Source organism: Mixophyes fleayi, chromosome 4, assembly GCF_038048845.1.
Source record: "Mixophyes fleayi isolate aMixFle1 chromosome 4, aMixFle1.hap1, whole genome shotgun sequence".
Lineage (NCBI taxonomy): Eukaryota > Metazoa > Chordata > Amphibia > Anura > Limnodynastidae > Mixophyes > Mixophyes fleayi.
The window spans coordinates 16,318,918-16,345,120 of NC_134405.1; the positions used below are offsets into that span (position 1 = coordinate 16,318,918).

General features: G+C 41.7%; 1 protein-coding gene and 1 long non-coding RNA gene across 2 annotated transcripts; one reads left to right on the forward strand and one right to left on the reverse strand.

The window, feature by feature from the left end:
* Nucleotides 1-710: 710 nt before the first annotated feature.
* LOC142150465 (olfactory receptor 10A7-like) lies at nt 711-2,316 on the reverse strand. Its single transcript, XM_075205659.1, has 2 exons — nt 2,262-2,316; nt 711-1,705 (listed from the first exon to the last, which is right to left on the reverse strand). The coding sequence occupies exons 1-2, from the start codon at nt 2,314-2,316 to the stop codon at nt 711-713; spliced, it is 1,050 nt and encodes a 349-aa protein (XP_075061760.1).
* Nucleotides 2,317-9,864: 7,548 nt separating this feature from the next.
* LOC142149686 (uncharacterized) lies at nt 9,865-26,000 on the forward strand. The gene is made up of 3 exons (XR_012690870.1): nt 9,865-9,941; nt 21,359-21,495; nt 25,119-26,000. It is a non-coding gene; the product is annotated as an uncharacterized LOC142149686 (long non-coding RNA).
* Nucleotides 26,001-26,203: the final 203 nt, after the last annotated feature.

The following is a 26,203-nucleotide window of genomic DNA, read 5'->3' on the forward strand; positions in this document are numbered from 1 at the left end:
AACCACAGGACAACTGCTGTTTCTTCAAGAAGGCAGACAATAATCGTGGGGCATGTAAATCCTCTTAAAAGACCCACGACCTCTCTTCGGGTCCGAAGCCCTTACAATGAACTAGATACTGAGAACGTCCCCGCGAAGTTTGCGTTCGGCCAAGATTTGGCTGACCTCATATTCATCCCCAGTGGAATAGCATGAGGGACAGGAGAAATGTGTGAGAATTTTTTAAGTACTAAAGGTTTGAGTAAGGAGATGTGGAAGGTATTTTGGACCTTGAGGTTAGAGGGGAGCCGGAGTTTAAAGGTAACAGGGTTAATAACTTGAATAATCGGGAAATGTCCAATGAACCGAGGTGCCAACTTCATAGAACGGACCCGAAGTCTGGTCAGGAATGTGACTGGAAGTTATTCTTATTTTTGAACATAATCATTGTGCTGGTTTAGTCTATCTAGCAACAGAACTATATGCCAATTTGATTGGAGTTTATTTTCTCCATATCTGAAGATATTGTGTTGTTTTTTTGATGCACTGGATATGTGTTATATTGGAAAAAAATGTATGCATAGTTTTTTGGGATTTTTATATTGTTTGATATATTTATGATTTGCTATAATGTGGTTTAATAATAAAGATTTCTGAGACATTGGCACTTCCATTTCTTTCATTGATTAGGATATAGTCATGACAACAGTTATCAATAAGTCTGCATAGATTCAACCAAAGAACATGTTTTCTGTAGAACGAGATTGCCACAGAATATATATTTTATGTATTGTTTTATGCAAAGCTTTTTTGATATCCTTATTCCTGAGGCTGTATATAATGGGATTTATCAAAGGAGTTACCACTGTGTATATGAGTGATAAGATTTTACTTATATTCAATGATTGTCCTTTTGTTGGTAGAACATAAACACCAAACAGAGTCCCCAAAAATATGGACACCACAGTCAGATGGGAGCTACAGGTGGAGAAGGCTTTCTGTCTGACAGTATAAGATGGAGTCCTTAAGACTGTAAATAGGATATTAATATAAGATACTATGATTATTGTACACGGAACGATAACCACAGGAGCACTTAGTACAGCAACTTCTAATCGAACAATGCTTGTATCTGAGCAAGAAATTTCCATCAGTGGAACAAGATCACAGAAGAAATGGTCAATAATGTTTGGTCCACAAAATTGTAGCATTGATGTTGTTATAGTGTCAATCAATATAATGGAAAAGCTCAACATCCAAGAGATGATCGCCAATTTCTTGCAATACACACTGTTCATTATAGAAGCATAATGCAAGGGGTTGCAGATAGCCAAGTATCTGTCATAAGACATCACTGTGAGAAGAAGACACTCAGATGTATCTGAGGCACAAAAGAAATAAAATTGACTGATGCAGCCGATAAAACTAATTTTGCCCTTCTCATTCAGTAATATATAAAGCATGTTCGGGACAACATCTGTGGTTAACATGATGTCATTCATAGAGAGTTGTGTGAGGAAGAAGTGCATAGGAGAATGGAGGTTCTTGTTGTAGGACACCAGTGTGATGATCAGGAGGTTCCCACATATGGTCACACAGTAAATAACAAGGAAGAGAATGAAGAGTAAAATCCTTATATTTTGTGTATTCTGAAATCCCAACAGGATAAACACAGTGACCGAAGTCTGGTTGTTTTTCTGTGTTGATTGAGAGAAGTAGAAGGAAGCTTATTAGATATACATTTTAACGTTGATAAATTAACAATTAATGTCAATAAGCAAAATATAAGTGCTGTTAATTATTTCTACTTGATTATTAGAAAACAGAAGTTCTAGATGATATGGAGGACAAAACTTCGCAATGGGAATGTAACATTTATTAATTAACATATTCTCATGTGTTTGACTGTGAGTTGAAGGCATTTTTAACTGTATTTTTGTTTTCTAGTTTGTATTTTGAGTGTTTATTTTAGTTTGTTTATTTGTTATTTTAACTCACTTTTAGATTCATTAGGCTAGATTTACTAAGCTGGTTTGAAAAAGTGGGGCTGTTGCCTATAGCAACCAATCAGATTCTAGCTTTCATTTATTTAGTACTTATTACAGAATGACAGCTAGAATCTGATTGGTTGCTATAGGCAACATCCCCACTTTTTCAAACCCGCAGCTTAGTAAATCTAGCCCTTAGTCTGTTTCTCTACTGATTGCCTGTTGTTGCTGTCCATCTCTGTCTCTACACTTTGACCACCGTTCCTGCTCTTTTGCCCCTGTTTCTTTTCTCACCTCTCCTCATCTCCTGGTCTCTCACCATGGCTCTTTGTTCCTGTTCTGTGTCCATCCTGTCCTCTAGCCCCTTCTCTACCCCAACTTCAACCCTCCCCCACGCTCCAGTAACCCTGCCAATCTTATCCTTATCTCCCCACTTCCCTCCCTCTCCTTCTCATGTGCCCTCTGGAACTCCAGATTCATCCTTAACAATCTGCCCTCTATCCAAAACCTCTTCATTTCCAACTCTCTCAACCTTCTTGCTATTACCGAAACCTGGCTCTCTTCTACTGACACTGCTTCCCCGACCGCTCTCTTCCATGGTACCTCTCCTTCACCCATTCCACCAGACCAGATGACCATCCAGGAGGTGGAGTGTTTCTCCTTCTATCACCTAACTGTACATTTTGGGTCATTCCCACTGTGCCTTCCCTCCCTTTCTCCTCACTTGAAGTCCACTCTATCCTTCTCTTCTCCCCCATCCACCAACGTGTCTTAGTCACTTACCACCCCTCTGGCCCCACTTCCTTTTTTTCTTGACAACTGTGCAGCTGGCTTCCTCACTATCTTCCTCTGACCTCCCATCCATCATACTAGGTGATTTTAACATATGTATAAACACACTGACTCTGCCTCCAGCAGATTTCTTGCCCATTTTTCCTCCTTAGGCCTCACTCATTGGACCTTATCCCTCACCCACTGTCTTGGTCACTCCCTTGACCTCGTCTTCTCTCACTTATGTGCTCTCTCTGACTTCTCTAACTCTTCCTCCCCACTCTCTGACCACCATCTCCTTTCTCATGTCCTCTTTCCCTGCACCACCCCACCTAAAACTACCCTCATTAGGCGCATTCCTGATGCTCTAGAGCTTTCTTCCTTCTCCTCCTCTCTCAAAACTTTCCTCTCCCCTCTTTTCACCCTGGTTTGCCCTGACCAGGAAACCTCTCTCTACAAGCATTCCTTTACCTCTGCCTTGGATGCTGTCGACCCTGCTTCTTCTGTCTGCTGTCACCGCTTAATTCCCCAACCTTGGCACTCCAAATTCACCCACTTCATTCAAAAGTGCACTTATGCTGCTGAACGCTACTGAAGGAAATCTATCATCCTGGCCGCTTTCCTTCACTTTAAGTTGCTTCTCTCCACCTACAGTTCCACCCACTTCCTTGCCAAACAGTCTTTCTTTAAGTCCCTCATTTCCTCTCAGTCATCCATTCCTCACAGCCTCTTTGCTATGTTTAACTCTCTCCTCCCCCATCCAGCTCTCCCTCTCTTCCACTGACTACGCCTCCTTTTGCTCCAATAAAATTGAGACTTGACATCTCCTCGTCTCATCCTCAAGCCACAGTTATCACTCTGCCTTCCTCCAATCACCAACTCTGGTGCTTATTCCACCCTACATAGTCCACTCTCTCATTCTTTCCCCTTCCTCATCTACCTGCCAACTGGATCCCATCCCTTCTCACCTCCTTCGTTCCCTTTCACCACTGCCTACTCCCACCTTGCACACCTCTTCAATCTATCACTCTCCACTGGCATTGCCCCTTTTCATTCAAACACGCCCTTATCTCCCACATTCTTAAGAAACACAACTTTTACACAAGCTTTCTTGCTAATTACCGCTTCATATCACTTCTTCCCTTTGCCTCCAAACTACTTGATTGTCTGCAACTGCCTCACCAGTCACCTTTCTGTTAACTCATTCCTCAACCCTCTCCTATCTGTATTACACCCCCTCCACTCCACTGAAACCGTCCTGGCCAAAGTTACTAATGTCTGCCTCCTGGCCAAATCCAGGGGTTACTTCTCCCTGCCCATTCTCTTGGACCTTTCTGTGGACTTTGACAACATGGACCACCCTCTCCTTCTGCAGACCCTTCTTTCTCTTGGCCTCTCTGGCACTGCCCTTAAATGGTTCATCTCATACCTTGCCATCCACTCCTTTTCTGTTTCCACTTCTGACTCATCCACACACCCCTCTGCCCTTCTTGTGTTTAGTCCTTCAGGGCTCTCTACTCAGCCCTCTTTTTTTCTCACTGTACACTACCGCCCTGGGCAATCTCATCTCTTCCTTTGGTCTCCAGTACTACTTCTACGCCGATGACAATCAACTATACATTTCTTCCCCTGACCTTTCCCCCTCCCCTCCTCTTTCATTTTTCTCACTGCCTTTCTGCCATCTCCTCCTGGATATCTTTACATTTTCTCAATAAAACTCATTGGTAAAACTGAACACCCTTTATCTAAAGCTTTGCAACACCTTGATCTCTCCATCACAGTTAATAACACCACCATCTTTCCTGTTCTTAACTCCACTACCTGGGTATCACCCTCGACTCATCCCTCTGCTTTTCCACCCACATTCTATCTTTTGCTCAATCCTGTCATTTCCAAGCACGGAATATTGCCCGCTTCTGTCCCATCCTTTCTCAGGATACCACCAAAACCATTATCCATGCACTTATCGTTTCCTGTCTTGATGTAACTGTAACCTTATCCTCACCAGCCTCCCCCACTCCCATCTTGTCCCTTCACTCTATGCTAAATGCGACTGCGAGACTTATCTTTCTATCATGCTGCTTCTCCTTTGCCTCCCCTCTCTGCATTGCCTCACACTGGCTCCCTTTGTCCTACAAAATCCTCTTTAAACTCCTCAACGTAACCTACAAGGCCTCTCTCCCATTATATTTCCCCTTATATCTCTAACCTCATCTCCATTCACACTCCCACCCGTTCCCTGCAATTATCCAATGACCTCGCCACTGATCACCTCATCCCATAAGCGCTAATATGTTGGCGCTATATAAATAAATGATGATGATGATGATGAGCCCAAGCTAGAAGATTTCTCCCATTCTGCCCCCCCACCATTCTTCCCCCCACCTACATAGCTTCATCCATCTATCCCCTAATTTGTGCACCTTCAAAACATATCTGTTCCTCAAAGCCTGTGAGCCATACACCTAATCTTCTTTATCCTTGTTCTCCTCACCTCCCACTTCCCTATTCGCATTGCTCTCGTGCTTGATCCCCTCCACTGACTCCTCTTGTGCCTGATGTCTGTTTCACCTCCCTTTAGTATATAAGCTCTTATGAGCAGGCCCTCTTCCCTTCGGTCTCAATACCAATTCTTTCTTTCCAACGTCACTGTACTTGCTTTGCTTAGAGCTTTTGGAGTCTTGGTTTTACTCGTTTTGCTCTGTACTGTTGTACCCTGGATGAACTACTGCTGTTTTTTTATTATGTTTTTTGTACAGTGCTGCGGAAAACTTGTGATGCCATGTAAATAAATAATAATAATAAAAATAATAATAATAATCCCTTACTAAATGGCCAGCGCTAAATCTGGCATCACAACGACTACACTCATTCTAGACGCACAAAGACATGCCCAAACAAATCAGATCTAGGAGTCCCCCACAAAAAAGGACTAAGAGTCCCCTCTCCTTTGAAGGGGGCAGTGACCTGCGGCCAATCAGCGGTAGTGCCGTGTGTATTATTCGCTGATCGCAATGCATTCCTTCCAACCCTGTGGTCACTTAATGGACAAGCAGCCCACCATCAAAAAACCTAATCCCCCAACCCTCCAATAAGTCTGATCCATGAACATCCATTAACCATACTCAGTGAGGTGGACTCCATCACCTGTAAAGAAATGCACCACCATAATGAGAGTGATTAATCATTAAACACCCAAAGACACTGGAACACATGGTCTGAACAACGATTCAGCTGCTTAAATCATAATGGGGGAAGAAATGCTACCCCACCAGCGTAGATGTGGGATCACATTTGACCAGCATAACCTAATGACCGGCCATCTAGACTTTAGCAAACGAAGATCTTTTCTAATGCTCACTATTAAGTTCTGAAGACTTCCCCTTACCCAAATTGTTGACTCCTAAATGCATAATGAGCATGTCAAGAGGCCCCCACTTCCCTATATCTAAAATCAACAAAGTCATAAAGACCAGCCAAAATAGACCCCTCTTACCAAACCATTAAAATTCCACGGGGCAGTAAAAGGTGGAACAATTACTTGCCATATTGTGCCTGGAAGCCAGGAACACAAAGGAGTGCCCAACCATCCAGATCTAAATCCTTTGGTCTGTTAAACTTGTGAACAACATTTTTTTCAGAGTCACCACAACCTGAAAGACAACTGAAGGAGACAAACCCCTAAGCTGGGAAGCATGTTATTAATATCCTTTATTTATAAGGCACCATAAGGTTTCCGCAGCGCCTTGCAGAATACAAACAACTACAAACAGTTGACCAACAATGCAAAAGCTCCAGGATGTCACACATTGACAAATACAACCAGCAATTGTATTATTATCTTTCAGTTACAAAACATAACTGAAAGAGGGTGGAGTGGTGTTAAATATTAAACTATTATGAGTGATTTTTGTTGGGCAGCCATCTATAATGCACAACTATATTTTTAAGTAGACTACTTATATACATTATAACCACCATTTTGTACCAACAGGTTACACTCACCAGCTTGCTCTTCTGGGGCAGCATCCCTGAAGGAAAGAGGAGGAATTCTTCTTTGTGGGGACTTTGTTAAAGGCAAACATAAAAAAAAAAAAAAAAAAAAAAGAAACTCTGTGTCTGCAGTAATGAAACTTTCTTCATGTATACAGTCAAGTTTTTCAAATGTTGGTGTAAAAAAACCCAAAAATATATGGTACATTACATTTACATTGTGAAGTCTTTTTTTAAAATGCAAGACACTCACCACATTCCTCTTGTGTTGAGCGGGCATCAGTGTCCTGCACATTCACTCCTTCAATAGTTTACAGAGGAATTGAAGCAGTTCTTCCTCATGTGATGTGAACTCCACACAAACAGGTGGGCCACCACCTGTGGCTTCTGCTGCCCTCCTCTCTTCTGCCATTTTTTATTTCAAAAGCATTGATATGAGAAAAGCACTTACTACAGTGAGGCACAGACCTATTTAAAGGCTCCACTGCATTTACAGCATCACATACTTGGCCTCATCATCATCATCACCATTTATTTATATAGCACCACTGATTCCACAGCGCTGTACAGAGAACTCACTCACATCAGTCCCTGCCACATTGTGGATTACAGTCTAAATTCCCTAACACACACACACATACAGACATGCAGACTAGGCTATATTTGTTAGCAGCCAATTAACCTACCAGTAAGTTTTTGGAGAGTGGGAGGAAACCAGAGCACCCGGAGGAAACACACCAAACAGACTGAGAACATGCAAACTCCACACAGATATGGCCATGGTTGGGAATTGAACTCATGACCCCACTGCTGTAAGGCAGAAGTGTTAACCACTAAGCCACCGTGCTGCCCACAATAATCGGCATATACGCCTTAGAGGAGTAGGGGCCACCTGACTGTCTAAAATGAGCTCATAGTAGGATTAAGACTCAATTTTCATCATTTGCAAAACTGATATTTCTCCCAGTCTTGGTCCTCCTCCTCCCCTCTCCTGCCTCCTATAACTCTTCCTTTGCTTCATCTGCCCCCTCCTGCTCAATCTCCCTCTCCTTCCCACCGGCCTCTGCCCCCTCTTATCTCTTTCCATTGCTCCAAACAATATACAATAAACAATTAACAGGAAAGCACAGACAAACACAAATTACTAAGCAGACTAGCATTACAGCCACTCACACCACACTCACACACACAATACATACACACAAAGTTCTAGACAATTGCCAAAAGCAATTGACAATAACAAAAGACAAAAGGTAATAAACCAACAGAACAGCAAAATAAACACAAGAATATTCAGACACCAAGCTGACAAAATTCTAGAAAATTCTTCCAAAATAGCACAGACAAACTCCTAGCTCCTCACAACCCTATCAGAAGTAATGAGGAAGTTCCCAGGCTTATAAAGTGCTTGTGATGTAAAATCTCCTGGTAGGGTAAATAGCCAAAAAAAGAAAACGAAAGGTTGGTATTTAAAATTTGCGCTTATAATACAATCTTAAAAGCTGAAAGCTTACAAGCTGCCAAACATCGACGGCGGTTTAAAATTGAAACGCTATACCACCAAATAGTAAATGCTTATAACCGCAGTGCATCACAACGATCGTCCGGTGGTTTAGGCGGTTTATAGGTTGAAGCCACTGAAAAATAGTGGCGATGCGCGGAGGTTCCAAACACGATTCTTAGTAAATTTACTCCTAAAAGTCTATAATTTCCATACTGTCCATCTTAAACTTAATGAAAATTGGCATATGAGATAATAACACGTTTCTGGGCTATGCGTTAAGAGTACAGGACAAAGTTACAATTAATTCCAACAACATAAATATCACCACACTTCTGTAATAAAGGTAGTTTTGAAAGGTCATTTGGTGCAGAAACTGGGGAGTTTCTTAGACATTTCACAACTTCTAATATATTATTACAGTTGTCATGACAAGACCCACCTGTGTTGGAAAACTGGACTTTATTTTTCCCCTCCTAGGTAGCAATGTAATGTAGACCGAACAACACAAATGTATCTGTTTTTTTTGGAGACTTTATTTCTTCCAAGGTACATGACAACATGGCATACAGAGTAGAATACAAGCTTAGACTGATTCTAAAACTGGTTTGTCATTTCCATTGTTCCTTCCTCTCCTGTCTGAAATTCATACAGTTTTAATATTATTGAACCGTAAACAGAATGCATTTTCAACCACCTCAAGGGTGTGTTATGTCAAAAAAAGTTGCTTATTGAATACAAATTGACATGCAGACATATAAATGCAAAATTGACATAAATTTAAGCAGAAACAAAAAACGGAGAAACAAATTCTACACTCATGAGTTATTTCTCATAATCTGATATCTGTTGGAAGTCTAGGAGATTTATTTAAGTTATTTAAGCAGTATGACCCCTGAAAAATAAAAATTTCCAACCTACTGTAGAGTGTTGTTGGACTTTTTTTCTTTATTACCCAAAAACCAGCCTACTCTGTGACATCACTGAAACAGCTGTGTTGGTACGGTAAAAGGTTTTTCAATCAATTTATTGCCCCCTTGCAAACAGTTCTATTACTGTGTCCAAAAATATATCATATCTCTGTACTGGAACAAAGCAAAAATATGAATTTATTCTACCAAACATGGTATGATTTTCTGCCCATGAACATTCCAGGAAACATATCTCATCCTCAAAGGTTCCTTAGGGGACATATATATAATTGAAAAATGGTATTTGCTACAGAGGTCTTCATAACTATCATCATCATCATCATCTATTTATATAGCGCCACTATTTCTGCAGCACTGTACAGAGAACTCACTCACATCAGTCCCTGCCCCCATTGGAGCTTACAGTCTAAATTCCCTAACATACACACAGACCAAGGTCAATTTAAAAGCAGCCAATTAACCTACTGGTATGTCTTATGGAGTATGGCAGGAATCCCACGGAAACACAGGGAGAACATACAAACTCCACACAGGAAAGACAATGGTTGGGAATTGAACTTATGACCCCAGAGCTAACCACTAAGCCACTGTGCTGCCCTGCTTTAATCATTCCTGTTTATAAAAATGATTATATACTTAACTTGGAATCCACCTAAACATTCTTTCTGGTCTTAGGTGTTCAGCCAATCTTTCTAGGGCTCTCTGAACTCCTATATGGATTAAAAACAAGGATAGATGCCCTTCTGAGACAATGACATCTCTGTGTAAATAATCAAGGTAAAGTGACAGAAACCAGGCCTCTGAATCTCTGCCTCTTCCATCAACAAATGTTAATCCCTGGCTTGCCAGCACTCAGTGATTTGCTAGAGACCAGTTTGAGTAAAATAATTTCAGCTTTTAAGATAGATCATTATAACATTAAGAAATTGATTCATAATTTTTCAAATTAGGCCATACTCATGACAACAGTTATACATAAAAATGTGTAGATTCAACCAAAGAACATGCTTTCTATAGAACGAGATTGCCACAGAATATATATTTTATGTATTGTTGTATGCAAAGCTTTTTTGATATCCTTATTCCTGAGGCTGTATATAATGGGATTTATCAAAGGGGTTACCACTGTGTATATGAGTGATACGATTTTACTTATATTCAATGATTGTCCTTTTGTTGGTAGAACATAAACACCAAACAGAGTCCCCAAAAATATGGACACCACAGTCAGATGGGAGCTACAGGTGGAGAAGGCTTTCTGTCTGACAGTATTAGATGGCTTCTTTAAGATTGTGAATAGGATATTAATATAAGATACTATGATTATTGTACATGGAAAGATAAGCACAGGAGCACTTAGTACAAAAACTTCTATTTGAACAATGTTTGTATCTGAGCAAGAAATTTCCAATAGGGGAACAATATCACAGAAGAAATGGTCAATAATGTTTGGTCCACAAAATTGTAGCATTGATATTGTTATATTGTCAATCAATATAATGGAAAAACTCAACATCCAAGAGATGATCGCCAATTTTATGCAATATGCACTGTTCATTATAGAAGCATAACGCAAGGGGTTGCAGATGGCCAAGTATCTGTCATAAGACATCACTGTGAGAAGAAGACACTCAGATGTTTCTGAGGCACAGAAGAAATAAAATTGACTGATGCAGCCGATAAAACTAATTTTGCCCTTATCATTCAGTAATATATAAAGCAAGTTCGGGACAACATCTGTGGTTAACATGATGTCAGACATAGAGAGTTGTGTGAGGAAGAAGTACATAGGAGAATGGAGGTTCTTGTTGTAGGACACCAGTGTGATGATCAGGAGGTTCCCACATATGGTCACACAGTAAATCACAAGGAAGAGAATGAAGAGTAAAATCCTTATATTTTGGGTACCCTGAAATCCCAAGAGGATAAATCCAGTGACCGAAGTCTGGTTGTCGCTCTGTGTTGATTGAGGGAAGCAGAAAAAAGCTTTTTAAATATACATTTTTACTATAGATAATTTAACAATTATGGCAAAAAGCAAGTGCTTTTAAGTAATTGTACTTGAATATTAGAAAACACAAGTTCTAGACGATATGGAGGACAAATCTTTGTAATGGGAATGTAACATTTATTAATTAACATATTCTTGTGTGTTTGACTATGAGTTGAAGGCATTCAACTGTATTTTTGTTTTTTTTTAGTTTATCTTTGTAGAATATGTAGAATGGCTGCAAGCCAGTGATGGCTACATATTTAGTGTGTCTAGTTCTAAGTGTGTTAGTTCCAAGTGTAAAAAAATTAAATCGCATGATTCGGAGTTGTACCAGAGTTAAACAGTAGGAAACAGGAAAAGAACAATCTGCCTATTATCACAGCTACACAAGGACAACAGTCATTACTCACCTGAAACTCCATATTCTACCTCTGATGCATTCAACTCTCCCTGGCTACAAGCTACATGCAACATGAGGACTGTTTTGGACTTTATATTCTTCTTATATCATGAAGTTTATTTTATCTGTCAGTTTGTTTTCACTTCAAAATCCACTCTGTTTAATCAGCCTGCTGTACTACTTGCTCAATCACTCACTGCCCACGCTACAGTTATTTCAGTCCCCTACCTCAGCATTGTACTTTCAATTCTACTTTAAGCTTTGTCTGCGATCACAAGTAGGAGGAAATTATATTGTCTTTCAACCACTCTCCTCTTTCATGACTCTGCAAAAGCTCAGCTACTCAATCACCTTCTCTTTATTACTCTTCATTCAACACTCCCCCACATGGCTCCCCACATCATTACTCTATACTATCCAGACATCCAGAAACACACTACATTTGCTGCAGCCTAGCTCTGCACTACCTATCTCTTTACACAGGACATTGCAATTAGGTAATTCCTTTAATTCCCTCATTTTTGCTATTTAACTCATAAATCCCAATGCTTGTCAAAATATTTTTCTTTTTCTCTATTCATGGCATAATCTTTAGAAATATATCATCCCTCACCCATCCTGCAACACACACCTCTGTCCACATTGCCCCTTCATTACTTCACTCACCTCTACTTAACACTCATGAACTGTTTTCCTATTTAAATTCAATAATTTTAACAGCCTCATCCTGCCGCCAGAAACTAAAAAGACACACATCTTACAATCATCTTTCCTACCTTTCTTCCTCCCTGCTTCTATTAGCTGGTGATATATCACCTAATTCAGGTCCCCCTCAATTCTCCCACACGCATATATCTGAACACTGTCAGGAACCCCTCCAACCAATACAACACCACCCAGAGTCTACTCTTATAGTCAGGTGTTCACTGGAGCCCCTAGTGGTGGGGACAGACTTGGCTGCAGACTACAGAGGGTCGTGTGGCGTGTATCAGCTGCGGGGAACCCAGGAGCAGAGGTAATGGCAGGCAACAGTTCCAAAGGTCAGGCCGAGGTCAGGGGTCACTTACTAGGAAGAATAGTCCAGAAACAAGACAAGGGTCGAGGTCACGGGCAATTCAGCAGAAATGGTGGTATAGGCCAGTAGGTCAAGGGCACAGGCAAACAGGCAAATCCAGGAAACAGGCAGAGGTCATACACGGCAGAAATCAATCCAAAAGGTTATCACCAAAGGTACAGGAGTACAACAGCAGGCAGCAACACAGGAACTGGAAGTTATAACCGGCAGGGAGGCTAAGCCCTCCCTGCCTTAAATACTGAACCAGACCAATGAGAACCCAGTACTCAAAATTGCCCACAGGCTGTTCCTGATGGAATTAATCAGCCTGCAGACTTGCCCTGTTGTTGTGCACGCCCCCGGCTGCCCTGTAATGCCGGGACGCGGCGCTGGATAGAAGAGTGTCTGGCCGTTGCTATGGCAGCGGCCGGCGAGCCCCCGGAAGTGACGTACCGGTAGATATAGCGACGGCCGGGACAGAGGTAGGAGAGTCGCGGCGGCTGGGCATCGCCGCGGCTCGTAACAGTACCCCCCCATTGAGGAGGGGTCAAAGCACCCCGACATCCAGGTTTGCCAGGGAATTGTTTGAAGAAATCCTCAATGAGTTTGCGGGCATGTAGGCGTCTCCACGGAATCCAAGATCTTTCCTCCGGCCCACGATTTTTCCACTGGACTAAGAAATGGATTTGCCCCTGGACCTTTTTGGAGTCCAGAATCTTCTCCACCAAGAGTTCCCTGTGGCTCTCTGGGATGACAGACTGAGATCTGCGTAAGTAACAAAGCTTAGACTTACGTGCAGGGATAGCCGGCTTCAGGAGAGAACAGTGGAAGGTATTCGGTATCCTAAGTGATTGAGGAAGCTTTAGCCTGAAGGCGACAGGATTGACTTGTTTGATGATCAGGAATGGCCCAATAAATCTAGGTCCTAGTTTTTTACATAGCTGTTTGAGCTTGATATTGCGTGTGGACAACCAGACTTTTTGTCCCACCTTAAATGAACAGTCCTTCCGGTGATGGTCTGCAAATTTTTTAGACTGGAAAGAAGCCCGAGTTAATGCAGAATGCAACTTCTTCCAAACAGATTTAAGGTATGAAGCTGTGGAACGGATCTCTGGAAGACCAGAATAGTTGAGTGATGTTAATAATACTTCCCCTAATCTGTCCAGTTTCAAACGGGCCCTAAAAATCCACCTTTTTCTTAAAGCCTTTCTGTCTCCCACTTAACTTCCTACCTTATCTTCTGCCTCTGTCCCCCTACTCTCCCTCTCTCCCCTGCGTCTCTCTGTCTGTCCACCCCTCCCCTTAGATTGTACGCTCCTCTGAGCAGGGCCATCTCTCCTCCTGTTTCCACCACTTCTAACTCTGCTCTCCAGCTACTTAGCCCTCCTCCTCGAGGGTCCTCCACCCCACGTCCACTCTCGCTCCCTCCTCCCCCCTGGGGGTCTCCCTGTCTTCCGCGCCCTCCTTCTTGGGCCCCGTCGTTTTCGGATCCTCCCTCCCCTTCCCCGCCCTCTCTAGCTATGCATTGAACTAACTGAGTTGCTGTGTTTACTGTACTGTGCTGTCTCCCATTGTATTGTAATTTTGTTTGTCTCTGTACGGCGCTGCGGACGCCTTGTGGCGCCTTATAAATAAATATTAATAATAATAATAATAATAATGAATTGGACCTTGGATGTAAGCCAAAATTACAGAAAAATGGAGAGACTTGGGTGGAATAGTGAGATGCATTATTGTACGCAAACTCAGCCCACGAAAGCAATGAAGACCAATTGTCTTGAAATTCTGTGATGTAGAGACGTAAATATTGCTCCAAGGACTGGTTTACTCTCTCAGTCTGCCCATTAGATTGAGGATGATAGGCTGAAGAGAGACTTATGTTAATTCCCAGGAGACTGCAGAAAGACCTCCAGAATTGGGCGATAAATTGGGAACCCCGGTCGGAAACAATATCAATGGGTAAACCATGAAGACGGAAAACATGTTTCACGAACAGCACAGCCAGATCCTGAGCGCTGGGGAGTTTGGTTAATTGAACAAAATGGGACATTTTGCTAAAACGATCCACTATTACCCAAATTGTGTTGTTTCCTGAAGAATATGGCAGATCCACGATAAAATCCATGGACAGATGTGTCCAGGGTCTCATAGGCGGAGACAGGGGCATAAGTGGACCTGACGAGAAGTTCTGGAAGTTCTGGAAGTTTTGTTTTTTGCGCAATCTTCCCAAGTGCGGACAAAACTCTCCACATCCGAGGACAAGGAAGGCCACCATACAGAACGTGCAAGTATTTCAAGGGTCCTGGAGATACCCGGATGCCCTGCTGATTTGTTCTCATGGGCCTCAGCGAGAACCGCTCTTCGAAGATGCACTGGAACAAAAAGACGTCCTGGAGGTGTTTCGGAAGGGGCAATTTTTTGAAACTGACGTATGGTGTTTCCTAGATCCTGAGTCAACCCAGCGTGAATGATAGAAGCCGGAATGATAGATCATGGTTCACCAGTGGGTAATTGATTAGGTAGAAAGCTCCTGGACAATGCATCTGCCTTGGTATTCTTAGAACCAGGTCTGTAGGTTAGAATAAAGTTGAAGCGGGTAAAGAATAAAGCCCACCGAGCTTGTCTAGAATTTAACCGTTTGGCGGATTCAATGTACAATAGGTTTTTGTGATCAGTAAGGACTGAAATAGTATGGACTGTACCCTCAAGCCAGTGACGCCACTCCTCGAATGCCCACTTGATTGCCAGAAGTTCCCGGTTACCCACATCATATTTGATTTTGGCAGACGAAAACTTGCGTGAGAAGAAGGCACATGGATGCACCTTACGATCCCCGGGGTCCCTCTGGGATAAGAGGGCACCAGCGCCTACTTCCGAGGCATCAACTTCCAGAATAAATGGCAACTGTGGATTAGGGTGCTTGAGGACCGGAGCAGTAGTGAACGCTGTTTTAAGAGTTTCAAATGCTGCAATGGCCGCTGGTGACCAATTACAAGGATCCGCCCCTTTGCGGGTAAGGGCAGTGATGGGAGCCACGAGATCTGAGAAAGCCCGAATGAATCTCCGATAGTAGTTTGCAAAGCCCAGAAATCTTTGGATTGCTTTCAGATTCGTAGGACGTACCCAGTCCAGGATGGCTTGGACTTTACTAGAGTCCATAGAGAATCCATCAGAAGAAATTACATATCCAAGAAATGACACTTTTCCGACATCAAACTCACATTTTTTAAGCTTGGCGAAGAGATGATGTTTTCTGAGTTTAAGCAAAACCTGTTTGACATGATCACGGTGTTGAGAAAGAGACTTTGAATAAATCAGAATGTCGTCCAGATACACCACTACAAACTGGCCCAGGAACTCACGGAGTACTTCGTTAATAAGGTCCTGGAAAACAGCAGGCGCATTACACAGACCGAAGGGCATGACCAAATATTCATAATGGCCTGATTGAGTGTTGAAGGCCGTTTTCCACTCATCGCCCTCTCGGATGCGTATAAGATTATAGGCGCCACGTAGATCTATCTTGGTGTATATCGCAGCGTCTCTCAATTGGTCAAACAGGACAGAGATCAGCGGAAGCGGATAAGTATTTTTGATGGTGATCTTGTTCAGTCCACGATAATCAATGCACAGGCGTAGACTACCATCCTTTTTGGAAACTAAAAAACATCCCGCTCCTGCAGGAGACTTTGAAGGTCTGATGAAACCTCTTTGCAAGTTTTCCTCCACGTAATCTTGCATAGCCTTAGTCTCCGGGCCAGAAAGAGAGTACAACCTTCCCTTGGGCAATTTGGAACCTGGAAGCAGATCAATGGCACAATCGAAGTCTATATGTGGAGGTAGCGAATCAGCTGCCTTCTTGGAAAACACATCCTGGGATTCGCTATACGCAGAGGGCAGTTGATCCGGGTGCGACTGCAGAAGCCGCAGAGACATGGTCAAACAACTTTGGGAACAGTGAGTACTCCAACGAGTAATTTCTCCCAGATTCCAGTCGATCACAGGATTATGGAGGCGAAGCCATGGATGACCGAGAATTAGCGGAACAGAAGGACAATCAATGAGGAGAAGAGACAAGGTTTCAGAGTGAAGAGACCCAACTGTAAGACGTAGGGGCGGAGTCGTGAAGGCTATCCTGCCACCCGGTAAAGGGCCCCCGTCCAGACCGCAGACAGTAATAGCGGAATCCATTTTGATGAATGGAATTCCAATGGACTTGGCAAAACTTGTATCCAAAAAGTTGCCTGCGGCACCGCTATCAATAAAGGCTGAGGTATCAGAAGCGTGTGATCCATAGGAAAGATTAGCGGGAACTAGTAATGCGTTTTTGGAAGAAATGAACTGCAGACCTAGATGAATCTCTTCCACCTTCTCTAGGCCTGATCTTTTCCCGACTTGTTGGGGCAAGAGCGCAGGAGATGACCTTTAGTACCACAATATAGGCAGAGACCTAAGGTGCGTCTCCTAGATCTCTCTTCCTGAGAGAGGCGTTAGGCACCTAACTGCATCGGTTCCGCAGCTTCCATGGTAGGAGGAGGCGCAGAAAGGAACGTATTGGGAATGGATGTTTCCCTCTCGGTTCTTACTTCCTTGAGGCGCCTGTCAATTTTGATTGTAAGCTGCATGAGTCCCTCCAGGGAAGCAGGTGACGGATACTGTACCAGGGAATCCTTTATTTGCTCCGATAACCCCAGACGGAATTGGCTGCGTAAGGCCGGGTCATTCCACTCGCTATCAGTGGACCAGCGCCGGAATTCAGCAGCGTATTCCTCTGCAGAACGTCGGCCTTGTTTTAGGGATCTGAGGTGACCCTCAGCAGACGCTACCCGATCCGGGTCATCATACAGAAGTCCTAGGGCTTCAAAAAAGGATTCCACGGACCTCAGAGAAGGACTGTCAGAAGGCAAGCTGAAGGCCCAGGACTGTGGGTCCCCCTGAAGCAAGGAAATCACAATACCCACTCTTTGCTGTTCAGAGCCGGAGGAACGGGGTCGAAGACGGAAGAACAATGTACAGCTCTCCTTGAAGTTACGGAAGAGATTCCTGTCCCCAGAAAATCGATCCGGCAAATTCAGCTTGGGTTCCATAGCAGGAACTGATGGTTCTAGCTGGGCTTGAGCTTGAGCGGCTCTGGTGGCCTCTTCCTGAACAGACAGGCGTTGAACCAGGTTCTGGACCACGTGTGAGACGGACTGGATCTGACTTGCCAGAACTTGAGCTGGAAAAAGGTTTGCTCCGTTTTCTTCCATTGAAGCGAATTCTCCAAAGATTTTTAGGCCGGTTATAATGTCAGGAACCCCTCCAACCAATACAACACCACCCGGAGTCTACTCTTATAGTCAGGTGTTCACTGGAGCCCCTAGTGGTGGGGACAGACTTGGCTGCAGACTACAGAGGGTCGTGTGGCGTGTATCAGCTGCGGGGAACCCAGGAGCTGAGGTAATGGCAGGCAACAGTTTCAAAGGTCAGGCCGAGGTCAGGGGTCACTTACTAGGAAGAATAGTCCAGAAACAAGCCAAGGGTCGAGGTCACGGGCAATTCAGCAGAAACGGTGGTACAGGCCAGTAGGTCAAAGGCACAGGCAAACAGGCAAATCCAGGAAACAGGCAGAGGTCATACACGGCAGAAATCAATCCAAAAGGTTATCACCAAAGGTACAGGAGTACAACAGCAGGCAGCAACACAGGAACTGGAAGCTATAACCGGCAGGGAGGCTAAGCCCTCCCTGCCTTAAATACTGAACCAGACCAATGAGAACCCAGTACTCAAAATTGCCCACAGGCTGTTCCTGATGGAATTAATCAGCTTGCAGACTTGCCCTGTTGTTGCGCACGTGCCCGGCTGCCCTGTAATGCCGGGACGCGGCGCTGGATAGACGAGCATCTGGCCATTGCTATGGCAGCAGCCGGCGAGCCCCCGGAAGTGACGTCCCGGTCGTTATAGCGACGGCCGGGACGGAGGTAGGAGAGTCGCGGCGGCTGGGCATCGCCGTGGCTCGTAACAAACACTACAGAAATCCAGCAAACCTTAAATGCATCAAATGTCTCCCCTCTCTCCCAAAGTCCTTTAAATGTGCCCTTTGGAATGCACGCTCTGTTTTTAACAAACTTACCTACGTACATGATCTCTTCCTCTCAACCAACCTCAGCATTCTAGCAATAAGAGAAACATGGCTCATGCAATCAGACACTGCCTCACCTGCAGCCCTTTCACATGGTGGTCTCCATTTCACCCATACCCCCAGACCAGGAGGCAGACAAGGAGGGGGGGTTGGACTACTTCTCTCCCCACAGTGCACATTCACAGTTCTACCAAATGTCCCATCACTCACGTCCACATATTTTGAAGTACATGCTGTTAGAATTTTTAACCCGTTCTCTATGCGTGTTGCTGTCATCTATCGCCCCCCTGGTCCACACCAACAATTTTTGAACACTTCTCTGCATGGCTCCCTCCCTTCTTATCTACTGACATCCCCACCATCATCATGGGTGATTTCATCATCCCTATTTCTAATCCACGTTCCAATGCTGCTTCCAAGATATTCTCTCTAACATCCTCACTTGACCTCTCCCAGTGGATTGAATCCGCTACTTATCAGGATGGCCACTGTCTTGATCTTGTTTTTTCTAGACTATGCTCAGTTTCTGATTTCCTTAACACTCCTTTCCCCCTCTCGAATCATCACCTTATTAGTTACTCGCTCACCCCCAGTTCTTTACCCTCCCTAATGTCAAACTCTTCCAAGCATCCTCACAACCGCAGGAATATCAACTCTATTGATCTTCAACAGTTTTCCACTTCTCTCCAACACCTTCTCTCCCCAATTTCTACGTTCTCCTCTCCTGATTAGGCAGTACCCCATTTTCACCAAACCCTAGCAACTGCTCTGGATCAAGTGGCTCCAGTGACACTACATACTTCGCGTAGACTTTTTTGCCAACTGTGGCACACTGAAGCAACACGAACTCTACAAGAACTTTCTCGCAAAGCGAACGTTACTGTGTAAATCTTGTACCTCTAATGATTTTATCACATATACTGATATCTACCACTCCTATAGAAATGCTCTGGACATTGCTAAACAAACCTCTCATCTATGCTCAAGCTTCTAACCCCAAATGCCTCTTTAACACATTTAAATCTCTTTTGAATCCTCCAGCTCCAAATCCTCCAACTACCATCAGTGCCCAAGATCTTGGTTCCTATTTCATGGACAAAATAGATAAGATCAGACTTCAAATTGTATCATCTCCCTCGACAAGCAATCAGCTCAATTCCTTTGTAGCACCCTCTGACAGTCTCTCTTCATTTGATCACACAAATGAAGAGGATGTTTCTACTCTCTTTTCATCTTCCTACTCTACCTCCTGTCCTCTTGATCCCATTCCCTCACAAATTGGTAGGTCCCTGTCTCCTGTGCTCATTCCCCCTCTAACTAAAATCTACTCCCATTTTAAAAAAACAAAATTCTGACCCTAACTTTCTCACAAATTACTGCCCCATCTCTTAGCTCCCATGCCCCTCCAAGCTTCTCGAGAGAATTTTCTACACTCGCCTCACACACTTTTTCACAACAAACAACCTATTGGATCCTATTCAGTCAGGCTTTCACTCTCAACACTTCACAGAGACTGCGCTGACCATGGTTGTCAATGATTTGGTCACAGCAAAAAGTAATAACCATTACTCTCTTCTATTTCTCCTGGATCTCTCTGCAGCATTTGACACTGTTGACCACTCTCTCCTTATACAAATTTATTCCCCACATCAACTCTTTATCTAAATCATGTTACATACACCTGAAGAACATTTCCAGAATACACACATATCTTACACAAGACACTGCAAAAACATTAATTCATGCACTTTTCATCTCCAGCATCGACTATTGCAATTCCCTCCTTACTGGTCTTCCCAAAGTCAGACTTGAACCCATACAATCTTTTTTGCACGCAACGGCTATATTGATTTTCCTTGCAAACCGTTCTTCCTCTGCTGAGCCACTCTGTCAGTCTCTACTTTCTCTGCCTGTATTTCAACGAATCCAATATAAAATTCTTCTACTAATATATAGGGCCGTCAACAAAATTGCACCGACATACATTTCCTCACTTGTCTCAAAATATCTCCCAACTCGACACCTCCGTTGTGCACAAGATTTACGTCTCTCTTCCACTCTCATCACATCCTCCCATTCTCAGTTACAGGACTTTTTCCGGGCTGCACCCACTTTGTGGAATTCCCTCCCTCGCACATTAAGACTTTCCTCTAGTCTTCAAACCTTTAAGCGTTCTCTGAAAACCCACCTCTTCAGACAAGCTTATGATATTCCTCAACCACAATCTCAATCTCTCTAGATCACCCTATTACCACCCTCTACACAGCTTACTCAAGACAACAACCCTCTGACCATGATTGCCATAAACACAGCCCACTCATTACTTTTACCTTTGCATTCTAGCTGGTCCATTCTGCAATATGATGTAGCACATGCCCATGTGTTTCAAACTCCCATTGTCCTATAGATTGTAAGCTTGCGAGCAGGGTTCTCTTACCTCTCTGTCTGTATGTATTACCCAGTATTGTCTTATCAATGTTTGTTCCCAATTGTAAAGCGCTACAGAATTTGCTGGTGCTATATAAATAGATGTTGATGATGATGATGATGATGATATTTTGATTATTTATTTTAATTTGTTTCTTTGTTAATTTAACTCACTTTTAGATTCTTTGTATTTTAACAGGGTTTTAGATGCAAGTCTCCCATGCACCTTAGCATTGCCAGCTGCCATGCCATGATGATGATGGTGCACATATTCTCTTGCAACGTAGTGTGGATATTCCTCTTCTGCCATGGGAATCATTGTGTCCAGTTAATTGAGTGGGTACTTAAAGGAATGTTATTAAATGCAGAGGATGTCTGTGACAGTTGGGCTTGAGTCTAGGAGGAGAGCAGTAGGACTGGGCATCCAGAATGTAGATCTATGTACTGTGGCATTAAGGCCTAGCACAAAGTTATTATTATTATTATTATTATTAGTAATATTTCTTTATAGGGCACCACATATGTTCTGCAGTACCATACAGAGGGAAAACAACAAGACACATGATATAACAGTATAACAGTACAATACAGTAAACAAATAACTCTACAACTCACAACAGAGCTACTGATAGCCTGCAACAAAGTTATAGGTAACGGGAACCGGAGGGCAGAGCATCTTGCTCACTAGAGCTTACAATCTAAAGTGAAAGGAGCAAATGATTGACACATGGGGTGAGATAATAAAGACAATAGAACATAAATCTACATTTGGCAGTCATTAAGGGATTAAAGCAATAGGGATTAGAATATGAATTACACTAGGTGATAAGGGTATTATCGAAGATATAAGTGATATGAAGTGGTTATTATTAAATTATGTTGCACATTATAAGCTCTCATGAGCAGAACCCTCTCTACCCTGCACCGTCTCCATAAACCTTGTATGTCCTTGTTCTGTTCCTCTGCATGATTTACAACACCCACTGTCCGGCGCTGATGAGTTTTGTGTCAACTTAGAAATAAACAATGATGATGATAAACAATTTCCTGCAGAATTTATATTACATTGATTTGACTAGAAAGCTAAAATTTATGAATCAAAATTATTTGTTCATTTGCTTATTATCAATTATTTATTTAGCACAGGCATATTCCATAGCACTTTAACAATTGTGTATAAATGTAATAAACACAATAATAAAAGGAGACCAGGATTTAACAGACAAACAAAGAGGCAAGATGGTCCAGCGTGCAAGCTTATAGTCTATACTACAATAGGAGTTTGATGCATGAAGTTATTGTATTTTGGTCCAGCCATATTACAATGGGAAAAGTGCTTTGTGGATCTATGTGATCCAGTTTTATGGTCAGAGAATTGTTTGAGTAACAATAGAGAATACATGTAAATTTTTGGTGAACTGTGTAAAGGGGTGGTAATCGGATAGAGAAGACTATGGCAGTTAATGGAGTAGTTTGGAAATTAGATAAGCTTGCTGGAAGAGGAGAGTTTTCAGGTGAAAGTGTGAAGATTCAGAGGCTAGAGACAAGTCTTGGCAAAGTGGGAGCAGCCTGTAACTGGAAATGGGAGCAAATAATGTGTTGGTGAGAGATGCTGATCTTGTGAAGATGGGAGGAGTCAAGTTGGTAGAGATTTTTAAACTCTGAAGAGTTCCATGTTGGTACAGTTTTGTTTGTGGTCTAGTATGTTAGTAGAAGCATTTTATATTGGATTTGGTAAATTACAAGCAATCAATGTAGGGACTGGTAGAGAAGAACAACAGTAGAAGAACATTTTACAATGAAAATTAGTTTAGCTGCTGAATTTATTGATTGTAGAGGTGAATTTCTGTTCAATGAAAGACCACTAAGGCAGGAATTGCCAATAATAGTCAATATGGGTGATAATGAGTACATGAATTAAAGTTATGGTAATGTCTTGTGTGAGATATGTGCATATTCTGGTAATGTTTCTTAACTGTTTGTAACAGGATTTGAAGGTAAGGAACATACGACAGTTCTGAATCAAGGATGAGAAGGCAGTAAGCTTGAGGGGTAGTAAGATATATCAGGCAGATAGATTCTTTGGCTGGTGGGGATAATATTTGCTTGTGTGTTTAGTGGTTAAGATTGAGATATCGAGAGAACGTCCAAGATAAAATAATAGAAAGACATTAAATAACATGGAGAAACACAAATAGTGAGAGATCCAAGAGAATAACATTAAATTGGGAACCAAACCTATGGTTAACAAGATCTTATACATAGACTGTTGAGTGAGAAAGAAGTACATGGGGGTATTGAGGATCTTCATGTAGGACACCAGTGTGGTGATCAATAGGTTCACACCTGTTGATTACAATTTAAGACTGAAAGAGCAAAGAAAAGAGTAGAATTCTTACAGTTTGAGTACTCAGAAATCAATTGAAGTTAAACTCAGTGATCATAGTAAGGTTATTTCACTGTTCTTACTGAGGAAAGTTAAATACATTTAACTAAAAGTCAATTAATATCAAGTTATATGCTAATAACAGCAAGTAAGACAGTAACAGAGATGTAACTGAGCATCTGGAGATGCACAAACTCTAACAGCAGAAGCTAATTTCAAATTTAACCACTCAGAGCAATATGGTAGAAGTCCATAAAAAGTGAGAAAATGTTTTAGACTGGGCACGAAACTCTGAGATGACTTGAAATATCTTTATGACCTGTAATAAATTATATATCAGAATATATATATAATCTGTAATACACACATGTTCATAATACATTTTTGATTGTTACATTTTTAGAAATGAATGACATCATTATTCACCATTTCTACAAAATGTCCTCAAAATGAATAAAAAAATATATAAAATATTTTTAAAAAGTTACTGTTATACTGAAGCTTTTCCTGTACTTTTGCAGACTTAAAAAATTGCACTTTCAACACATAGGTATCTGATGCTGACACCTGATTTCTACATTGTCTCCTCTTTGACTCACAACGCACTTTCAATGCAGGAGCCAGAGGCACTTGCTTTTGGATAGACTGTCTGGTACTTCAATTTGGTTACAGTTGAGTTACCAAAGCAAGGTGATGACCAGAAGTTTCCTTGTCCATCTTGTATCATACAATGCATGACTAAATTAGACTACAAGAGCAATTGTATTTTCCCTATACTCCTGTCATGACATCTGCTAATTTCCCTTAGTAATGAGGGTAGAAGGTCCATTTATGTACCTAAAAGAAGGTTGGATGCTTCTTTGATATACTCAGAGAATGTTACATATACATGTTTCAGTACCAGTGTTTTGGCCAGGACTATTCTTGCCACCTTCCCTTTCTGATGCCCATTTCCTTCCTCATAAAAACTCAAACTTTAGGTAGAAGTCAGTTAGGCAGAGAAAGATTAATACAGAACACTTAATAAAGTATAATAAGCATATATATCATTCATTTAGTATCGTGATGTTTTTTCTATATTATTGCTGTCGATATTGAACCACTCCATTCCCCGTCAGCGAAGAAAGGAAGATTAATTTAGATTAATGCAGATTAATATTATTTTCTTAAATAGATATGAAATCCTATGGAAATTGCCAACATTTTGTATTTGAATAACTAGATTTGGTTGGCCATGGGAGCAGTGGGGATCTTGATCATCATTGCTAAGATGATATCTTTTATTTAGTTAAAAAAGTTTATCTTTCTAAAATAGTCTAAACATATATTCATTAGACATGAGCAACATTTTCAAAATTGCTCTGCAAAATATTCACCTTATTGTGCATTGACTGCGGACATTTTACACATTTCTCACGTTCAGTGTAAAATTCCCCACATCATCTTTGGTGCACCCGAAATTCCCACATCATTTTTATTCTGCCTGGTCTTCTGACTTATTGTTCCCCATTCACAACACAGAGCAGAATGAATTCTCTTCCATACTATAAATTTTCCACATTTACAATTTCAGAGCAGAATGTTGCTTCGGAGAATGGAGAAACAAAAGAATAACTCAAGAATTGTATCTCTAGAACATTGTACCTCAGCGAAATGATTTTTCCAAGTCTCTCGAATTTTGGCTACACCTTCGATCATTTCTTATATTCACCCAGCACTAGATATTTTGAATGCCCCTAAGTAAACAATGTACAAAACTATGTTTTCAAAAAGTTGAGTTGAAAAGGAGATGTGAACTGGGAAATTAGAGATATGACTGTGATCTCCAAATTAAAAATGTATCCTCTAACACCTCCCTTCTAAAAAAACTGTTACTGGGAGAAATAGGTGGTTGTAAAAAAACAACTAACCAAAAAAGAAAAGTAAAAATCAAAGTATACAATAATGTTTATGCTGCATCAAAACAGTGTTTCCCCTAGTCACATGGCTCGTTTCCTTCAAAGATTTTACTTTGATCTCATGAATTATAATGTTTCCTCATCACAGCAAATCACTATCAGGATACTCTATATTGCCACAAAGATTAATTCCAGAGATTGCATTTTATGTTATTGATTGGAAATTAGTTAAATAGTACTTACATCAGGAACTATCTGGTGATGAAAATCGTCGCTCATTTCTACTCTCTTGGAACCTTGGTATTGCTCTCTTTCTTGCTGTTAGGTGAACACAAAGAAGTACATGGGTAACAGGGTTCAAAGATAAATTCTAATTTCACATTTATTTTTATGCACTTATATTATGGTATATTATGAAGCATTGAAGTGACCACCTTCATATATACCACATTACATAGATTAATGAAAAACAATTAGATCTTTGGAGAGTTCTTTGATTTTTGTCCCAGTGTGTGAAAAAATTAGTCCATTGAGAGTATGAGAAATTATTAGCCAATATCAGGAGAACCAGTATCTTCATTAAAAACAAAAATGTTAATGTAGTATTTACCTTGTCTCCACTATTGCATTAAGAAATAAAAATGTCTGAAAATTAAAGATATACATTTGCTCCATTATGTACACCCAACCACTGTCCTCTGTAAGCTGAGCAGCCAAGAAATTAAATTTAGGAAAAATCTATTGTGAAAGGTTGTTTGTG